This window comes from Panthera uncia, chromosome B1 (assembly GCF_023721935.1).
Source record: "Panthera uncia isolate 11264 chromosome B1, Puncia_PCG_1.0, whole genome shotgun sequence".
Classification (NCBI taxonomy): Eukaryota; Metazoa; Chordata; class Mammalia; order Carnivora; family Felidae; genus Panthera; species Panthera uncia.
Window position 1 is genome coordinate 176,778,444 of NC_064811.1, and position 17,585 is coordinate 176,796,028.

The 17,585-nt window shown below is 36.9% G+C and overlaps 1 protein-coding gene across 1 annotated transcript in view; it reads right to left on the bottom strand.

Annotated features, from left to right (window-relative positions):
- SGCZ (sarcoglycan zeta) overlaps positions 1 to 17,585 on the bottom strand; it is a 459,998-nt gene that overhangs the window by 60,687 nt on the left and 381,726 nt on the right. The window contains exon 4 of the mRNA XM_049631689.1: positions 4,057 to 4,179. Within this exon, the coding sequence (XP_049487646.1) occupies positions 4,057 to 4,179 (123 nt within the window). The remainder of the gene's footprint in view (positions 1 to 4,056; positions 4,180 to 17,585) is intronic.

Below are 17,585 nucleotides of genomic sequence, written 5' to 3' on the forward strand. Positions count from 1 at the left end.
ATATACTACTTGGAATACCAATGAACGTGCAAATTGCAGGTGATTGATTCTACCTGAAAGCCCTAAATTTAAGAGTCTTCTAAGTGTAAAGGTTTATATTTTTTATGTGTGTACCTGGTCTCAAAAGATAATTGCAGTAAGTAAGATGTTTGAGCAATGTTAGGGAACGCTAAATGAAAATGAAGTTTTCAAGTATGCACATGTGGTCTAAAGTGTAACACTCCAATATATTTAGTGATGTAGAGAGGGCATATTAAGGTCATAGAAGCATCTTCCTATTAAGATTTAAGCAAGCTATTCCGGGGCAAGTCATTTGGTATCAAGAATAAACAATTCCAAATTTTAAGCACATGGTTGTTTATCAGGGTGATGGGGTAATGAGGCAGGTTCCTTCTTCAGGTAACCACTGGCGATTTTACTCCTATCCCCCTGCACCCTACAAGTCTTTGAATGTCTGAAGTAAATTCCTGCTACTTTCTAAGTAGAGTAACTGTAAATATCCTGAGTTACACTAGATCTGTGAATAATTTCACTCATAAGTGATTTTGCCCCAGGTGTATAGACACGTTGTCTAAATAAATTCATCCATTTCTGTCATCCTGAAAGAGAAGTCCATGTATGAAATGCCACTGCTCATAAAGTATGAAGCCAGAAAGAATCAATTGTAATTCCAACGGATATTGCTTAAGTAGAAAATTTTGTGCCACAAATTTAAAATTCTGGAATCAACCTCACACAGATCTCTTGTCACATGGAACTTTGAAGTCTTGTCAGCACAGCTACCTAATTTATATGAAGCACCCTGGAGTCAGTGTCTCTTTGTAGTGTTATTTGTCAAATGATTCAAGCACTGCTTTAAAGGATATATGAGTTTCTAATCAATCCCTGTGCCTTTAAATTGTATGCTGCACTGTGCACAGTTTTCCCCTCTAAGTATATGAAATTCTAAGTTATATTTGCCTTCGATATCTCTGTTTTCCTTTATTTTAGAAGTATCGCAGCAACGAATAAAGCCACTGCAAAGTGAATATTCAATATTCTCGTAAGGGAGAAAGGACCTAGCAGGAATTTGAGAGGGTGTGTGAATGTGTGTATGTTTGTGTCTGTGGGTGTGTGGGCTCTTCTGGGAGGAAACAGAAATGTGACTGCTTCCTGGGGAGGCGGGGTGGGGGGTGGATTCCAATCAAATGAAAATACTCCTCAATTTAGCATTTCTTTGTTAATAAGGGGGAGCCTCTTCTATATCGACATCAGGTTAGAAATTGGGGTTACTTGTTACAGGTGCTCTCATTCCCTCATCTTTTTTTAAAAAAAATTTTTTAACGTTTATTTATTTTTGAGACAGAGAGACACAGAGCATGAACAGGGGAGGGGCAGAGAGAGAGGGAGACACAGAATCGGAAGCAGGCTCCAGGCTCTGAGCCATCAGCCCAGAGCCCGACGCGGGGCTCGAACTCACCGACCGTGAGATCGTGACCTGAGCTGAAGTCGGACGCTCAACCGACTGCGCCACCCAGGCGCCCCACTCTCATTCCCTCATCTTAAGTGTTATGCTTCAAACCCTTACAGAAATTTCTGCCTGGATTCTGCAGTCATGACCTCAAAATTATATTATTTTATTATTTAGGATCTTCTGGAATACATGATACAGACCTCCACTATAACACTGATTCATTTTCTGAAATAACTGAATAATAAAAATCAATCACAAATAGTTCAAAGAATAAACTCAAAGTGATGTATATATGTTTGGGACAGAAGGAAATGGAAAAGGAAAGCCAGAATGGGACATATGTATTTATGCATCATACATCCACATATATCTACATGCCATATATTCCATCACACGCATACAGTCACATATATATGGTGCGCGGGGTGGGGGAGAAAGAGAAAGAGAGAGACTGAAAGAGAGAGATTAAATCAGCAGAGCTGACTATCTGAAAGCAGTTAATTGACAAGCAGAAAAACTTCAATTTTTCAGGGAGCACTTTCTCCACTGACTTTCTAATTCACTAACTTAATAATTCCACTTAATCCAAGGATGACAGCCAGCCTACCAAGAAAAAGAGGAAAATAAAGGTGAGTACCCATGTACCTCAAAGAAAAATTTAAAAACTAGTTAATGAGTCAAATTTTGTGAAGACAGCATTTCATAGCAACTGTTAGGAGACAAGTCAAGTTAGCACAAAGATCAGAGAAAGTTAAAATTCCATGAGTTCATAAAAGCTGTCAAAAGCCCCAGAACTTCCTGTCACTTACAAACGCAAAGTACTCCATGGGAATATCTGAATATGGATAAGATAATTTTTAGGTGAGTGTGACATGGCCTAAAAGCTATCCCAAGATTAAAGCTGATAACCAGTAGGCACCAGCAAAGTTCAAAGAGTGTTACATACTGAAATCACATCTGCTTGATCCCCCTGAGTGTGTTTCTGCCCCGTCTTCCCACTTTCCCACCAACCAGCAACTCAAATGTTAGCACTGAGGGCCCTAAAGTCAATGTCCTGTCCTATTTGTCTGTGCTCTGTGCCAATCAAAACGCTCGCGCTTCGTGTTTTGTTCCCTGCTCCCCCTCCACGCACCCCCCCCCCCCCTACACACACTCAGGGCTTAGGAAGGTCAATTTTTTCCCGCGGTGGGGGCTTCTTTTCCTGACCTCTCCAAGCAGTCTGAAGAAAGAAAAGGAGAGGAGGCATTTGGGCAATTTGGGGAATACTGCAAACACCAACCCGATGGCACAGGTTCCAGCTAAGTGGAACATCCCACGAGAGAAAGGACGCTTTGGGAGACGGAACGGGTGGGTGGTGGCAGGATGTGACCCAGGCCATGGAGGCCCAGTGAAGATCCCCATTAAACTATCTTTTTGTTGAATTTCGGTGCCGTTTAATAGTATACCTTTCTTGCAATACACACAAGCCCTCATGCCTGCAACATTAACAATATTAATATTGTCTTTATTGATAAATAGAACACGCTAACCTATACAATATCTTCATTATGTGCTGAAAATATTCTAAACACCTATAGTACACATAAGTGTGCACACATACACCGGTGTAATTTGACCACTAAAGTTATCGTTATCATTTCAGTCACTTAGATGAGGGAAAATGGGAGGCATAGAGTTTATTTCAATATTGAACGGTAGAGGCAGGATTCAACCCAAACAGCCTGAGAGCAGAGACCAATTCCCATGCTAAGTGTTCTCACATGGCCCACAGGGCTCAGTAGGACCTAAATAGGACAGATATCCCACGAGCTATTCCCAAACCCAAATTTGGGAAAGACTAGGCCAACTTATCTCATTTTTGTAAATGTAGGCCTCTTTGGGTATTTCTTAAATATGTTATCAAAACAATACAAATTATGATGGCAAATCAAGTGATTCAAAAAGATTATGCTTAAAACAGTCTTCATAAAATCCTTCCTCACTCCCAGCTTTGCTTTTAATTTTGATTTCTGGTTTTGTTTGCTTTTTAATTTCGGTTGGTGATTGACTTTAATAGCCCTAACATTAGAATAATGACTTTAATAACTTCTAAATAATATGTGGATAACATTATTTCTTGATGCTTTTGAGAGTAATTACAAGATCTAAAGAAAAGAATTTAGTTTACTCATAACCTTTCCCCTACTTCAGTCTTCCATTGATATTTGCATTTTAGGTCTTCTTTGCATGTCTTTCACTTTTAAATAATACCTCTGAATCTTATAAGTCTATCACCTTTAGTTAGCTTTTCTCAGTGTCTGAATTCTAGGCTGTCTTCCACTATCCTGACCCACTTTGCTCTGCCTCTCCTATTCCATCCACCTAGGACGCCTAGGACGTGCAGCCGTACTTCTATGTCACTGAGGCCAATGTTTACTTGTCTTCTGGCACCACAACCAGTGCCTTCTAGTTGAAGACTACTGGAAAATCAAACGGTGGGAGATCATGTTATGATGTGAACTCATTGTGAGGCATGGGAATCGTACATCTTATGACGTAGCTCTTGTTCAGTTGCATGTTCTTTCAAGAAGTAAACAATGTTCCAAGACCTCAAGCTACAGTACCTGTAACTTTCAGCTTTTCAGCCCCAATGGTAATCTCATCTTCATCTGCAGAGAACAGCACCCTGCCATCTTCACTCGCTCTCACTTCAAATCTCTTACACTGAGCTTCCACAGCGTCAGCTCCTATGGTCAGAGGAAAGGTTTAAAAATGAAACTGGCATGTAGGAAACCATTAACATGTATTTTTTTTAGAAAAAAGAGGAGAAATAGATATATTAGTTTTTTTTTTTTGTCTCTGAAGTACATTTTATACCTGAATTAATATTTTGAAATTGTTTTCCCTTCCAGTAGGCTCTCTAATTTGGTCGGGTTTGCTGGGCTGGGATGGCTGGGCATACATCTGACCTCTAAATGCTTGCATAGTCCCAACAAGGTTTGTAGCCTTAGCTAACTAAAAAACAAAACAACAACAACAACAAACCCAAACAAACCAAAAACCTTTACATACGCACAAGGAGAGATGACGTCTACTTTGTTCTTGGTTGTAGCCTGAACACGCGGCATTATACTTGGCACATGCCGGTTGCTCAATAAATACTTATGGACTGAATTACTCCCCTGTTCTCTCTGCAAGCAGACAATAGTGCCTGTGCTTGCTACACGGCAAGGTACTTGTAAAGCATTACTCAGTTGTGAACAGTTAGCTACTCTACATTTCACATATTTTAATATTGAACTTTGTTCACCCTTTACTGTCACTGAATGTGAATGCATTTTATAGTTAATCTTGCAAATATAAATACATATATGCATATACACACACACACACATATATATGTTTTTAGTGCTCCCCAATGTATTTTCTCATCAAAAGTTTTCTTGATTTATTAAAATATAGTATTAAATATAGTTACATCATAGTATTGGAAATCTGTTTCTGATGCTGGGCAATTTTGCATATTAATCCATCTACAAACCACGAAGACAGCTTCCATATTTGGAATACATGATCAATTTGTAAGTTTGAAGGGCTTCAACAAGAGGATCAAACTGGTCAGAGGGTGAGGAATTGGTATTTCCATAATATCTATTTATTTCTTTTGGCATAACACATTTGGCATATGATATACCTTCCCCTCCTGTAAGATCCGGAGTATCTCTCCTCTGCTATCTACATCAGAAACTCTTGTCAGATACAACCCAGCCCAATCACGGACCTAGGCACATCACGTTTGCTCATACCTCTTTTCATTTGCTTTCCATATACTATGGACTGCTTGTTTGTGTCTGCCCAAAATTCTTCTGTTGACATCCAAGCCCACAATGAGATGGTATTAGGCCAACTTATACCTCAAAGGCCATCTATGAGAGGTAATTAGGTCATGACGGTGGAGCCCTCAGGAATAAGATTAGTGACCATACAAAGTTTGCCCTTTCTCTTTCTGCAGTCTGCTGAGTGTGGACGCGGTGAGAAGCTGGTATCTACAGAGCAGGAAGCAGCCTCTCACTAGATGCTGGCTATCCTAGTGGCTTGCTGTTGGAATTCCTAGCCTGGAATACTGTGAGAAGCAACTGTCTGTTGTTTAAACTACCCACTCTATGGGATTTTGTTATAGCAGCCCAAACAGACTAAGACAATGTTCTACCATAATTTGTTTGATCTGCAACCCCCTGGAATTCAAAACATGAGATCATCTTTGTATTCCAAAATATCCTCCAAATTTAAACTTGGGTCTGATTTCTAGAGGTGCTTAGGGTAGGAAGTTGGATAGGTGAATGAATACCAGACGTAAACTTTCTTTCCCTTTCCTTGGCCCTCAGCCCCACCTCGGCCTTGTTGCCAGGCCTAGCCCATGGGCTTTAGTATCTTATACCTTCCCACCACCATAGCTTCTGAGGGGCACTTAATAAGAGGAAAACATTAATTACAAACCCTGATGACTTGTGGGATAATTTCTCTGAAAACAAGATGTATATTTTTCTTTTAATATAAGAAACTACCTACATGTTTTCAGGTCCACATAGAAATTTTAAAAAGCTTCAACTTTTTATGACGATGCTAAGATAAAACTGATGTTAACCTTGCAGTATGTCAAGACCCAAACAGCATGAATTGTATTTCAATGTCTGTTATATATATTTTTTTAAGCAAAGCACTTTTTTTTTAAATGAAATTTAATGGCAATATTGGAACCACGGGAGACCTATTGTCCTTGGTAACAGTCTTTGCCTTTGATCTGGCAAACATTATTTAGCAGCCTGTATTCAGTGGAGTGTGTCTTCTCCTAATCATGGTCTAACCTTCCTGTATTGTGCTTTTAATCTTTAAACCATAGTAACCCAACTGGGTGATGTTCAAAAAAGCGTGCTTGGGGCTGGATGTGTTGATAAATGTGACTTCTAAGTTTTGCGGCCTCTGTGTCTCAATCTGTCTTCAAGGCACTCAGACATACACTAAATCCGAACTGCCTGAAAGATATTCTAGATATTATACACATAAAACCTTAACATGTATATTACATTGCTTTCTTCAAATATGCTTAGTTATTGGGTGAATTGATCCACAAAATATATCAGTGATTTTAATGACATTGAAGTGATTTATATCACTATATGTATATAATATATATTTTACACACACATACATACACATGCCCCATATAGACACAAGTTGATAAGACTTTTCTTGGCATAACATTTGATGTCATTATATGTAAGATACTTTATTAACATAAGCATGCTATATTGTGTGTCACATAAACTAGTAGAAATACACGTGGAGAATCTGGATATGGCAAAGTGAGTTGAAATCTTAATTCAATAAATTTAAATAAGCAAAAGCAATAAGCTAGTAAGAAAATATATGCACACCTGGAATTAAAAAATGCATCTAGGCCATAAATAAATGCATGCAAAATCATTCAACTAAAAATAGACATATAAATTAATACTGCAGACTACACTTTATTCAACATATTACTAACATTTCAGAAGGCATATTTGCAAGCAATTAGCAATACTTGACAGTAAATATTTTAAATCAGAAAACAATTTTGAATATATTGTGCTGTTGTACATTGCTTTCCTTTTCTACAAATAGCAGACAGTAATGCATGCAATTAGACACATAGTGCATCACTGTGAATATTTATGCTTCAAGTTAATGTATTAGGCGAGATGAAGCTGAATTTATTATATCATAACATGTTTTGCGTTGTCTTACTCTGTTTTCCACATTCCTGGCTTCACATATTTGTAAGGCTAGGTCAACTCGGATCCAGTTATTCAGAGGAGCTAGGTAAATGCTCAGTTCCATTTTCTTCCCAACCATCAATGCTTCCCGAGTTGCAGGAAAGCAATATGCCTGAATGACTCTGGATAAGGAGCTCTGATTCCTTAGCAAATAGGTCATGTGGCATGGGATATCCAGACAGTTCTATATTTTACTAGTCACCTTAAACACTAACTTGCTAACTAAAGTCTCAAGACTAAATGTTTCCTTAAGAACAGCTGAGGAAGTTTCTGTCAGCAACTGCAAAATCAAACAAAGAACAGTCAGGGATAAAATAAGTAAAGAGAAGGGGCGCCTGGGTGGCTCAGTCGGTTGAGCGTCCAACTTCAGCTCAGGTCACGATCTCGCGGTCCATGAGTTCGAGCCCCGCGTCGGGCTCTGGGCTGATGGCTCAGAGCCTGGAGCCTGCTTCCAATTCTGTGTCTCCCTCTCTCTCTGCCCCTCCCCCGTTCATGCTCTGTCTCTCTCTGTCTCAAAAATAAATAAATGCTAAAAAAAAAAAAAAAATTAAAAAAAATAAGTAAAGAGAATTAGCAGGAAAAAGGGAGAAACCATGTAAGCAAAATAATAGATTCCACAAAAGGACTGAAGTATTAAATATATTTCCAAATATTTTCTCTAGTTCACTTAGCGTTCTGTATATATTCTTTAAAAGCAAATAAAGAAAAGTAACAGCAAAGCTAATTTCTTGCTCTCCTCAGAGATGGCTCCACTGCCTTTCTGGAACATTCACATTTCTTAAGACATAGTCAGCAGCCAAAGACATATTTGCTGACAAATAGAGAGGCTCCAGTAATTTATCTACTGTTTTTGCGTTTTCTACATTAAATCAGTCAAACACACGAATTAGAAAATTTTCTTCAATAAAAACCTCTACGGGAGCTCAAACAATATATTTCCATAGGGCCTCTTGGTACTAGTTAGTCCTAATTTAAAGAAAACAAGGCAAAGATAAAAATGGATATACCTAATTATCTCTGGTGTGTTTTCCTCAAGCATATCATGATGGATCTTTCTTCCTATATAACTCTGATTTTATGTGTTGCCAATATTTTCAAGGTCTTGAAGAAGAGTATAATTAAAAGATTAGAAATTCCCACAAGAAAAACAAAAGCAAGAATCAATACAGTCAACGAAATCCAGAGTTCTCAAATTCCTGTTTTGGAATTATCATGGGCCAAAAAAAAAAAAAAAAAAAAAAAAAAGCCTGACACAAAACAAAAGAAGCTGCTTTCATGAAGTATAAATATAAATGAGCACTATATTTTACTCTATACAATGTATGTCATTAGAAACTCGCGTGCAGAAAGTGTACTATGAGTGTACTTGGGGGAGAAGGAGAAGAAGCAGAATGAGGGAAAGATCATAGGGGCCAGGGTGGGAGGCTGATCTTGGAACAAGGGCTCCAGGGCCTTTGGCAATTGCAATCTACATTGGATCCTGTCTGAGATTAGCACACCACCCCTCTCCTCGCGCCCCTACAACCTAGCCCCCAACCATAGGAACTGATTTCTGTTTCCGAATTGGAATAACCATTGTTTCTCTAGCAAATAAGGTCATTATATGAACCCTGAGGTTGCATTCACCCTTGTATCCCTACCTGGGGCTTCCTACCATCCTGTATCTAGACCAGTGCCTTGTATACAGTAATTCCTCAATAAAAGTTTGTTTTTTACAAAACAAAGGAGCAAAGGGGAAGAGAGAGAGGGATGGTTGGGAGCCGCAAACCAAGAAACAGGCTCTTGGTTACCAGAGGGGACGTTGGGGGTGGGGATGGGTGAAATGGGTGATTGAGGAGTGCGCTGTCATGGCGAGCACCACGTGATGTATGGAATTGTCGAATCACTATACCGTACACCTGAAATTAATATTACATTGTATGTTAACTATCTGGGATTTGAATAAAAACTTTTAAAAAATGTTTGTTTTTAAACTGAAGTGAATTCCACTCCTTTCCACATTCTGTATCTTTATGCCTTGTTTATCACTCCTTCACCCATCTATACCATAGCCATGACCTCATACTATTATTCTCCATCTTCCTTTATTTATTTATTTATTTATTTATTTATTTTCAAATATGAAATTTATTGTCAAATTGGTTTCCATACAACACCCAGTGCTCATCCCAAAAGGTGCCCTCCTCAATACCCATCACCCACCCTCCCCTCCCTCCCACCCCCCATCAACCCTCAGTTTGTTCTCAGTTTTTAACAGTCTCTTATGCTTTGGCTCATCTTTTCTTAATCACATGTACCTTCACCCTAGGGGAACTCTGCATGTCAGCATTATTCGGAAATGAGTTCTCACCACTTCCATTTTGTAACTTTACTACTTAACGTATGTATCCTTAAAACATTTCTCTCAGTTTTGCGATACACACACACACACACACACACACACACACACACACATAAATGCATACACAAACACACAGCTTTATATTACTTCTATTTTTCAGAGACTAGGCTTTTTCACACATTAGGCTTGTGAGATTCATCTCTTTTGATACATGTGGTTCTGGTTTATTCACCTTCACCACTATAGTCTATTATATGGATATCCCAGTTAGGGATCTACTTTCCACTGGTGATCTTACAGATTTCTAGAATATCTGAATCAGTAACAAGGACGCTATAAAAATTTTCCTACAAATCTCCTATACTCAAGCAATTACAGAGCTTTTGCGTTGGTGTGAAATGGCTGGATCATAGAGAATGTACTCCAAATTTTCTAGATAATAAAAAGTTACTTTTCAGACTGATGTATCAATTTACATTCCCACCAATAGAATAGGAGAGTTCCTGTAGCTCCACATCACTGCCAACACTCAGTGTTATCAGACTTTGTAGTTTTTGCCAATCTGAGTTCCTAAAATGTATGCCACAAAGGTTTCAATGAATAATTCCTGGATTACTGTTGGAGGGACTATCTTTTTTATGCCACTGCTCCTCAATGTCCTTTACTGACAATATGGTCCCCATGATCAATCTATGGGGGCAGGAGGGGGGTGCTGACTCTCCGTCTAGAAGTTGTTCAGTTCTCTTCAACCAAAACAATTAATTCATACACAAGCACATGACCCAAACACTCTCCTGATTTTGTTTTATGATTTGAAAAAGAGGCACAATCTTCTTTCCAGATCACAGACCCAGAGCATGATATAAACTAATCTTTTGAGGCTAGCTATACCCCTATGTGGAAAAAATCTGCCTGAGAATTCAGCCAATCAGTGAAAATGGCGGGGGCCGGGCGGGGCGGGGGGGGGGGGGGAGGGGGTGGGTTGGCAGGAAGAAGGTAAGAAGGAGAATGAGAAGCACAGAGAGACATGCCTGAAACTATTGCTTAAAGGCTGGATCCCGTGAGACAAACTAGTCTAGCCCTGGGCTTGCCTATTATATGAATCAATAAATAACTCATCCGCCCCACCCAGGTTGAGGAGTTCTTAAATTCTGAATTTTCACCGTTCATTGTTCTTAACTCTTTCTCTGTTTACTTCTTTAGGTTTCCATGTATCCTTCTCCCTCTCTCTCTCCCTCTCTGTCATGCTTATCTTTATCAATTAGAAGTTAGAGGGGCGCCTGGGTGGCTTGGTCGGTTAAGCGTCCGACTTCGGCTCAGGTCATGATCTCAAGGTCCGTGAGTTCGAGCCCCACATCAGGCTCTGTGCTGACAGCTCAGAGCCTGGAGCCTGTTTCAGATTCTGTGACTCCCTCTCTCTCTGCCCCTCCCCTGTTCATGCTCTGTCTCTCTCTGTGTCAAAAATAAATAAACGTCAAAAAAAAAAAAAATAAAAAAAAATTTAGAAGTTAGAAACCTTCCACCTTTATGAAACACTGCCCCACCACACATGCACAATATACAAATCATTAGCACTTAATTAAAAGGGGAAAAAATATGCTCTAGGACTTCCTAAAATGATGCTGTGGAAATGGACACCATAATATCCTGGGGCAAATTGTTTCATAGCCTTTGCATTGAGCAAACTAAATTTCTACTTAGACAATTTCAACACTTAATGGTGTAAATAAAATCTTTTATGCTTATATTCTTCCCTCTTCTTGGTGATTCATAACAGTATCATAATAATATTGTTCATTAATTAATCATTATCATTGTACTTGTATGACTACCTAACCAGCCATTTCATAAATTACTATGGTATTTTCTCCTGGACCTGGCCTCTATGAATTCTGAGAGGATCAGGTAAAATATGCCTCTTTATCTCATTTTTGTTGACTATGTTGTCTAAGACAAGTGAAAGCATACATCTTTGACTTGCGATTTTGTTTAAGAGGACCAACGGAACAACATATGCATAAAATATTCTGGTTTTTTTCAGTATAGTATGCAGATATAAAATTACAGCATTTCAAAACTATGAACAGCACAAAGTTGGTGAGTGAAATATTCCCTAATTTTTTTTTTATATATCATGACCACTCATTTTCTTTTAATATATAAAGGAAAAAACTGAAACAAAAATGCATGTCACATGCAGTGAAATAAATATGATAGAATTATTATATAAGAGCAGAAACAGTAATGAGAAGAGACTGCTTACAACTACATTTTTGCTAAGTCGATATTACAAGAAAGGAGAAAACAAATTCCTAATATCTTCTGGTAATCTCTCATTGCCTAACTTTTCAGCAGACATTAATAATGTCTAAAATGATGCAGTATAATTTATGGAAGTTGTGGTAGAACTTGAGACTTGAAAACTCATTTCTTGGTAATACCCAACTAAAGTTATTCCCATTGTGGTGTATTATTTTTAATTTTTAACACATGTTTCATAAGAACAAGAACTTCTTTCTTGTCAGCTTGACCTGGTCTTCTGCTACATTTTGACACAATTATCAGGGTAGTGTCATGTGCATGCTTAATAATTTTATTTCTTTTCCTTTCTAACATGCATTTTATTTCAAATAATTAATATGTGTATCCATGTTTAGACTTCAACACAAGAATGAAAAATGAGTTGGTACAGTTTTCTGATAATATTTTTATGCAAATTCCCTCTAAATTACATGCAATATAACTTGTTTGGTTGCGATAGTATAATTTTGCAGATGTATTCACTAATAATACGGTCTCACGGTACCAATTAAGTACAAATTTCATACCAGATTTCAAGATTACTTTTTCTCGATTTCCAAATTCATCCAACTTTTGGGACACCTGGGTGGCTCAGTCAGTTAAGCATCTGACTCTTGCTTTCAGCTCAGGTAATGATCTCATGGTTAGTGAGATCAAACCCAGCCATCGGGCTCTGCACTGACAGCACAGAGGCTGCTTGGGATATTCTCTCTCTCTCTCTCTCTCTCTCTCTCTCTCTCTCTCTCAAAAATAAATAAACATTTTAAAAAATCCGACTTTGACAACTTATTACCTAAATATCATAGTGAAAGTCACCGTAACAGTACTTTTATTAACTTTTCTAATGTAAGAGGTCTTACACAGAACCCATTCCAGACAGAGAACTGTATTCTTGAAAATGATATGAAAAAGTAACCACCTTCGCTACAGGGTTGTACTTGCATATTTATTTATATTACCTACTAACACTTCTTAGTATGAATATTTGAGGCGTGCTTATTGATACTTAGTTTTTACATTCAAAATGTTCCATATTCCCCTTAACATTAGGTAGATTGTCTCTGGATTTCATTTAGTGGGAACACATTTTTAGTGTTATAAATCAGTTAATTGAGCACGAAACAATAAACTTCCAGATAAGCAGTTTAAGAAACCTTAGTATAAAATACAGTTTTTATTATAATATGATCATTTTAGGCAGTTAGTCAACTGTGCATTATTATTGATTTGTTATAGCTGATGCATATTTTTATGATTACATGTAATTCTTAGAATTGCTTGCATCGGAACACATTATTTCTGATTTCCAAGGAAGCCTCAGTCTCGGGTTTCTAGAAAAATGACCAAATCGGGTCTTGTATCAGAGAGAATGATCTAGTTTATAATCCAATGAAACAATCCCTCAAATTAGAATGCCTTAGGCCAGCGAAGGTCTGTTCCTTGTTCATGCTCACTTCCAGCATGATTCAGCAGGATGCTATGGTCACAGAAATCACTCAGGGACCCAAATGGTAAAGGCTCCATCTTAACACGCGCCTTCAAAGCTGTGGCAACAAGAGAAAAGGATATGGCGAACTGAGCGCTGTCTTTTAACTTTCATTTTGAAGTAATACATCATTTATCGTACTACTGGCCAATGAAAGCGATATCATCAAGTCTGTTTCCAAAGAAGTGGGAATTTATAATATTTAACCTGATGTTCACCTCTAAATACAAAACTGACAGAGACCAAGAAAATGTTTATTAGTTTGTCAGGGCTGCCAAAGCACCACACATTGGGTGGCTTGAAAAACAGAAGCTATTGCTTTAGAGTTCCAGTGGCTAGAAGTCAGAGATTAAGGTGTTGTAGAGTTGCTTCTTTCTGAGGCTAATGAGGGAAAGGTCTGTTCTAGTCTCTCTCCTTGGCTTGTAGATGGCCATCTTCTCCATGCATTTCATTCCCCCTCTGTATGTATATTCTGTGTCCAAATTTCTCCTTTTTATAAGAATATCAGTCATATTGGATGATCCACCCTAATGACTTCATTCTAACTTGATTACCTTTATCTCCAAATAAGACCCTATCTTCAAATAAGATCACATTCTTGAACTAGGGTTAGGACTTCTTATATGAAATTTTGTTTTTGGGGGAGTGGATATAATTCAACACGTAAAACATATCTTCAGTGTAATGGGGAAAATAAGAAAAAAATAACAAAAATAAAAATGCCAACCTAGAATTTTAAGGCTAGCAAAATTATCATCCAAGATCAAAGGCCAGAAGATATTTTCAGACTAACAAAAACTGAGCGAACTAATCACCAACAAATTCATTTAAAAAAAATTGTAAAGGACTATTTTCAAGAAAAAGATCACTATCAGAGATACAGGAAGATTAAGATTTGAAAAACCACACTCTCCTGGGTTTTCTTGTAATTCATTGGTCATACTTTTTCAGTCCACATCTCTGCTTTCTCCCTTTTTATTTCTATTCTGTAAATATTTACAAAATATTTACATGCCACAGAGGTCAGACTAATGACTCTTACGTATATTCTTTATGAAATGTCTCAAGGGCAAATAAAAATAAAAGAATTGAGAAAAATCCTTCACTATTTACATCCATTCACCTAAGGTTCTCATCCTGGATCATATACTTTAAATAAAATGTATGTAAATCCAAAATTTATAAAATGTGCATTAATATTTATCTTTAAATCCACATTTATATACTGTTTATAAATGTCTGAAAGACAATGTTTATCTTGATAAGAACTGTTGATTTTCACATACTTGCTAATTTATCTTTTCCTCAGTAATCCCTTTCTCAGTAAATAGGGCCACAATTCACTCCAACAGGTTAGCCCTCAACTTCAAGGTTAATCTCAGGTTCCACTTCTGAAATGACAATGATAGGAACTTGGCAGATTTAATCTTCAGAAAAACTGTTGAAACATATTTTATAAACAATTGAACTGTCAGTAAATAATTCTAAGGATATATAGCAAATGAAGAAACACAAAAAATTATGACATGCCAAAAATAGGGAAGTCTGACCCATAGATAGGAAATATCAGGCAATAGAAATTGCTTGTGAAAAATTACAAAATGTCAGATTTAACAAAGACTTCAAATAGCTACTTAAAGTAGCCAGTATACACACATTCAAATAACTAGAGGAAACTGCATTCATTTTTTAATTTTCTTAGTAATCTCTGCACCCAATGTGGGGCTAAAATTTGCTACTCTGAGATCAAGGGTCGCCTGCTCTGGTGACTGAGCCAGCCAGGCGTCCCTAAGGGAAACTGTATTCAAAGAATTAAATGATTGTCTAATAAAATGTTTCATCTGATGGAGAATATCAATAAGGATGCAGAAATTATAAAAGAAGCAAATGAAAATTCTGAAGCTAAGAAGTAAAACAATTGAATGAAAAAATTCACTCCAGAGTAGATTTGAACTGGTAGAAGAAAAAATCAGTAATTTTAAAGGCAAATAAGAGTTATAAAATCTAGGAACAGAGGAAAGGAATGAAGAACAACGAACAGAACCTCAGAGAGAAATGTGGGACGTCACTAAACACATGAACATGTGTGTAATAGGGATTCTAGAAGTAGATGAATAAGAGAAAAGATCAGAAAATATACCTTAAGAAATAATGCCTGAAAACTTCCTAAAAACGTATTGAAAAATAATAACCTATATATCCAGGAAGCTTAATGAACTCCAAAGAGGAAAAATACAAAAAGATCCACATACAGGCACATCATAGTACAGATGAGGAAAGCCAAACACACTGGAAGCCTTGAAAACATCAAGAGAAAAATGGCTTCTCAGTTTCAAGGAAACCACTTAAGGTTAAAGGGTTGACTTCTCTGCAACAATGGAGAAGTGTTCTTACTCATGCCTCTACTTTTGCTCTTGTTGCCCTGCCTCCCAATGTACATCCTCCACATTTAAGCCAGAGTCGCATTTTCAAAATGAAAATCAGACCACGTGACTCATCTACTCAACTCTCTTCAGGAGTTCCACATGATATTCAGAATGCACCCCATGTTTTCAACTCTCAGGACTTCCAGCGTCTGCTTTCATTGCAATGGTTCTTTTGCCATTTCTTAAACACACTGCTTTTATAAAACACACAGGTTTTTATACTTTTTGTCTCTTCTGTCTGCCATGATCTTGAGCCAGATCTTGGTGTGTTTTGCTCATGACTGTATTTGGTTTTCTAAAGAGTTATTCCTTCAAATAGCTCATCCTCTACCATTCCTTAAAATGGCCACCATTCCCTCTCTCCCTTCTCTGTTTCGTCTACAGAAACTCACCACACCCTTCACATTGGAAGCCTTACCCCACCATGTTGTTATAAAGCAATCCTGTTCTACCATCATTTTCTTCCACTTGAATCTATTTTACTTTTCTTCTTATCACTTTTGGTTGCTTATTTATTTTCTGAATACCTCACTGAAATATAAGCTACATTAGTTTAAGGATTTATATCTATATGGTTCATCCCTGAAGCTTCAGTAATTATATTATGCATTTTCTCACCTATTACAGGTGTTCAAGAAATATTTCTTGCAAAGAAAATTTGATTATTGATTTAATAACCTCATTTAATTTTCGCCTCAATAAACATGTCAAAAACTAACATCTAGTTCCTTTATCATCTAAATAAATGCCTCATATTCTGCTTAAATATATATATATTCAAATTATCTGCTTAAATATATATATATGTATATATATATTCAAATTATCTTTTATAATAATATTGCACCTTTAGCTTTCTGGCTTCTTTCAAGGTCTATTTCAGTTTCTGTCTTTCCTCACCTTCTATGTAAACATTCTATGGACTTGCCTTAGCTGATAATACAAAATACTTAATATACACTTGTGACATACATATTGATATGAGTATATTTCAAGTTCCTTACAAATATCTGGACAATGCTTATTCAGCTAGTATATGTTTATATTTGGGAGCTATCTTAAGTGTAGTTTGATAACTGTGCATGCCAAAGGAAAAAAAAAACTCACAAAAATTAACAGATATGCTTCTTCCACAAAAAAGACAACTTATTGAATTACAAATTTTCTACTAATTTTAGGAGACTATATAAAGAAGAATGCTCTTAATATACCTTTTAAATTATTCTATTTTTAGAAGTAATGTTCTGATTTTGTTACCTAACGTTTCCAGTGCTTGAATATTAAATGTGTGGGGGGGAGTACATTTATATGAACTGTAAAATTTTATTCATTAATTAATATAATTACTTTTCATGTCTATGAAAAAATGTGCAGTGAGAAGGAGTATTTAAAGAGAACTTAATGAAGAAACTATTTACAAAAGTGTAGACAGGGCTAAGGGGCATTCTTAAATCCCCTTCTCACTGTACCATTTTTTCTTCTAAGTGCCTTCCTGATACAGAAACCCCAAAAAAAAGGTAAAGAAATAAAAGATTTCTTTCCACATGGGAATAGAAAAAGCAGAGTTACTGAATTAAGATTGAGCCCTTAAATTAATACATGACATTTCAATTAAATATTTCTCTCAGAAAAGGACCTGTCTAACCCACTGCTATCTTCCAGTTTATAAAGTGACTGCTTAATTGTTTCAAAATAGTAACAGGATTTTCAGATAAATAAAATAAATATTTGTCTAAGATCTATCTTCTCTACATTAATCTTTCTAACAACACCCTTATTTTCT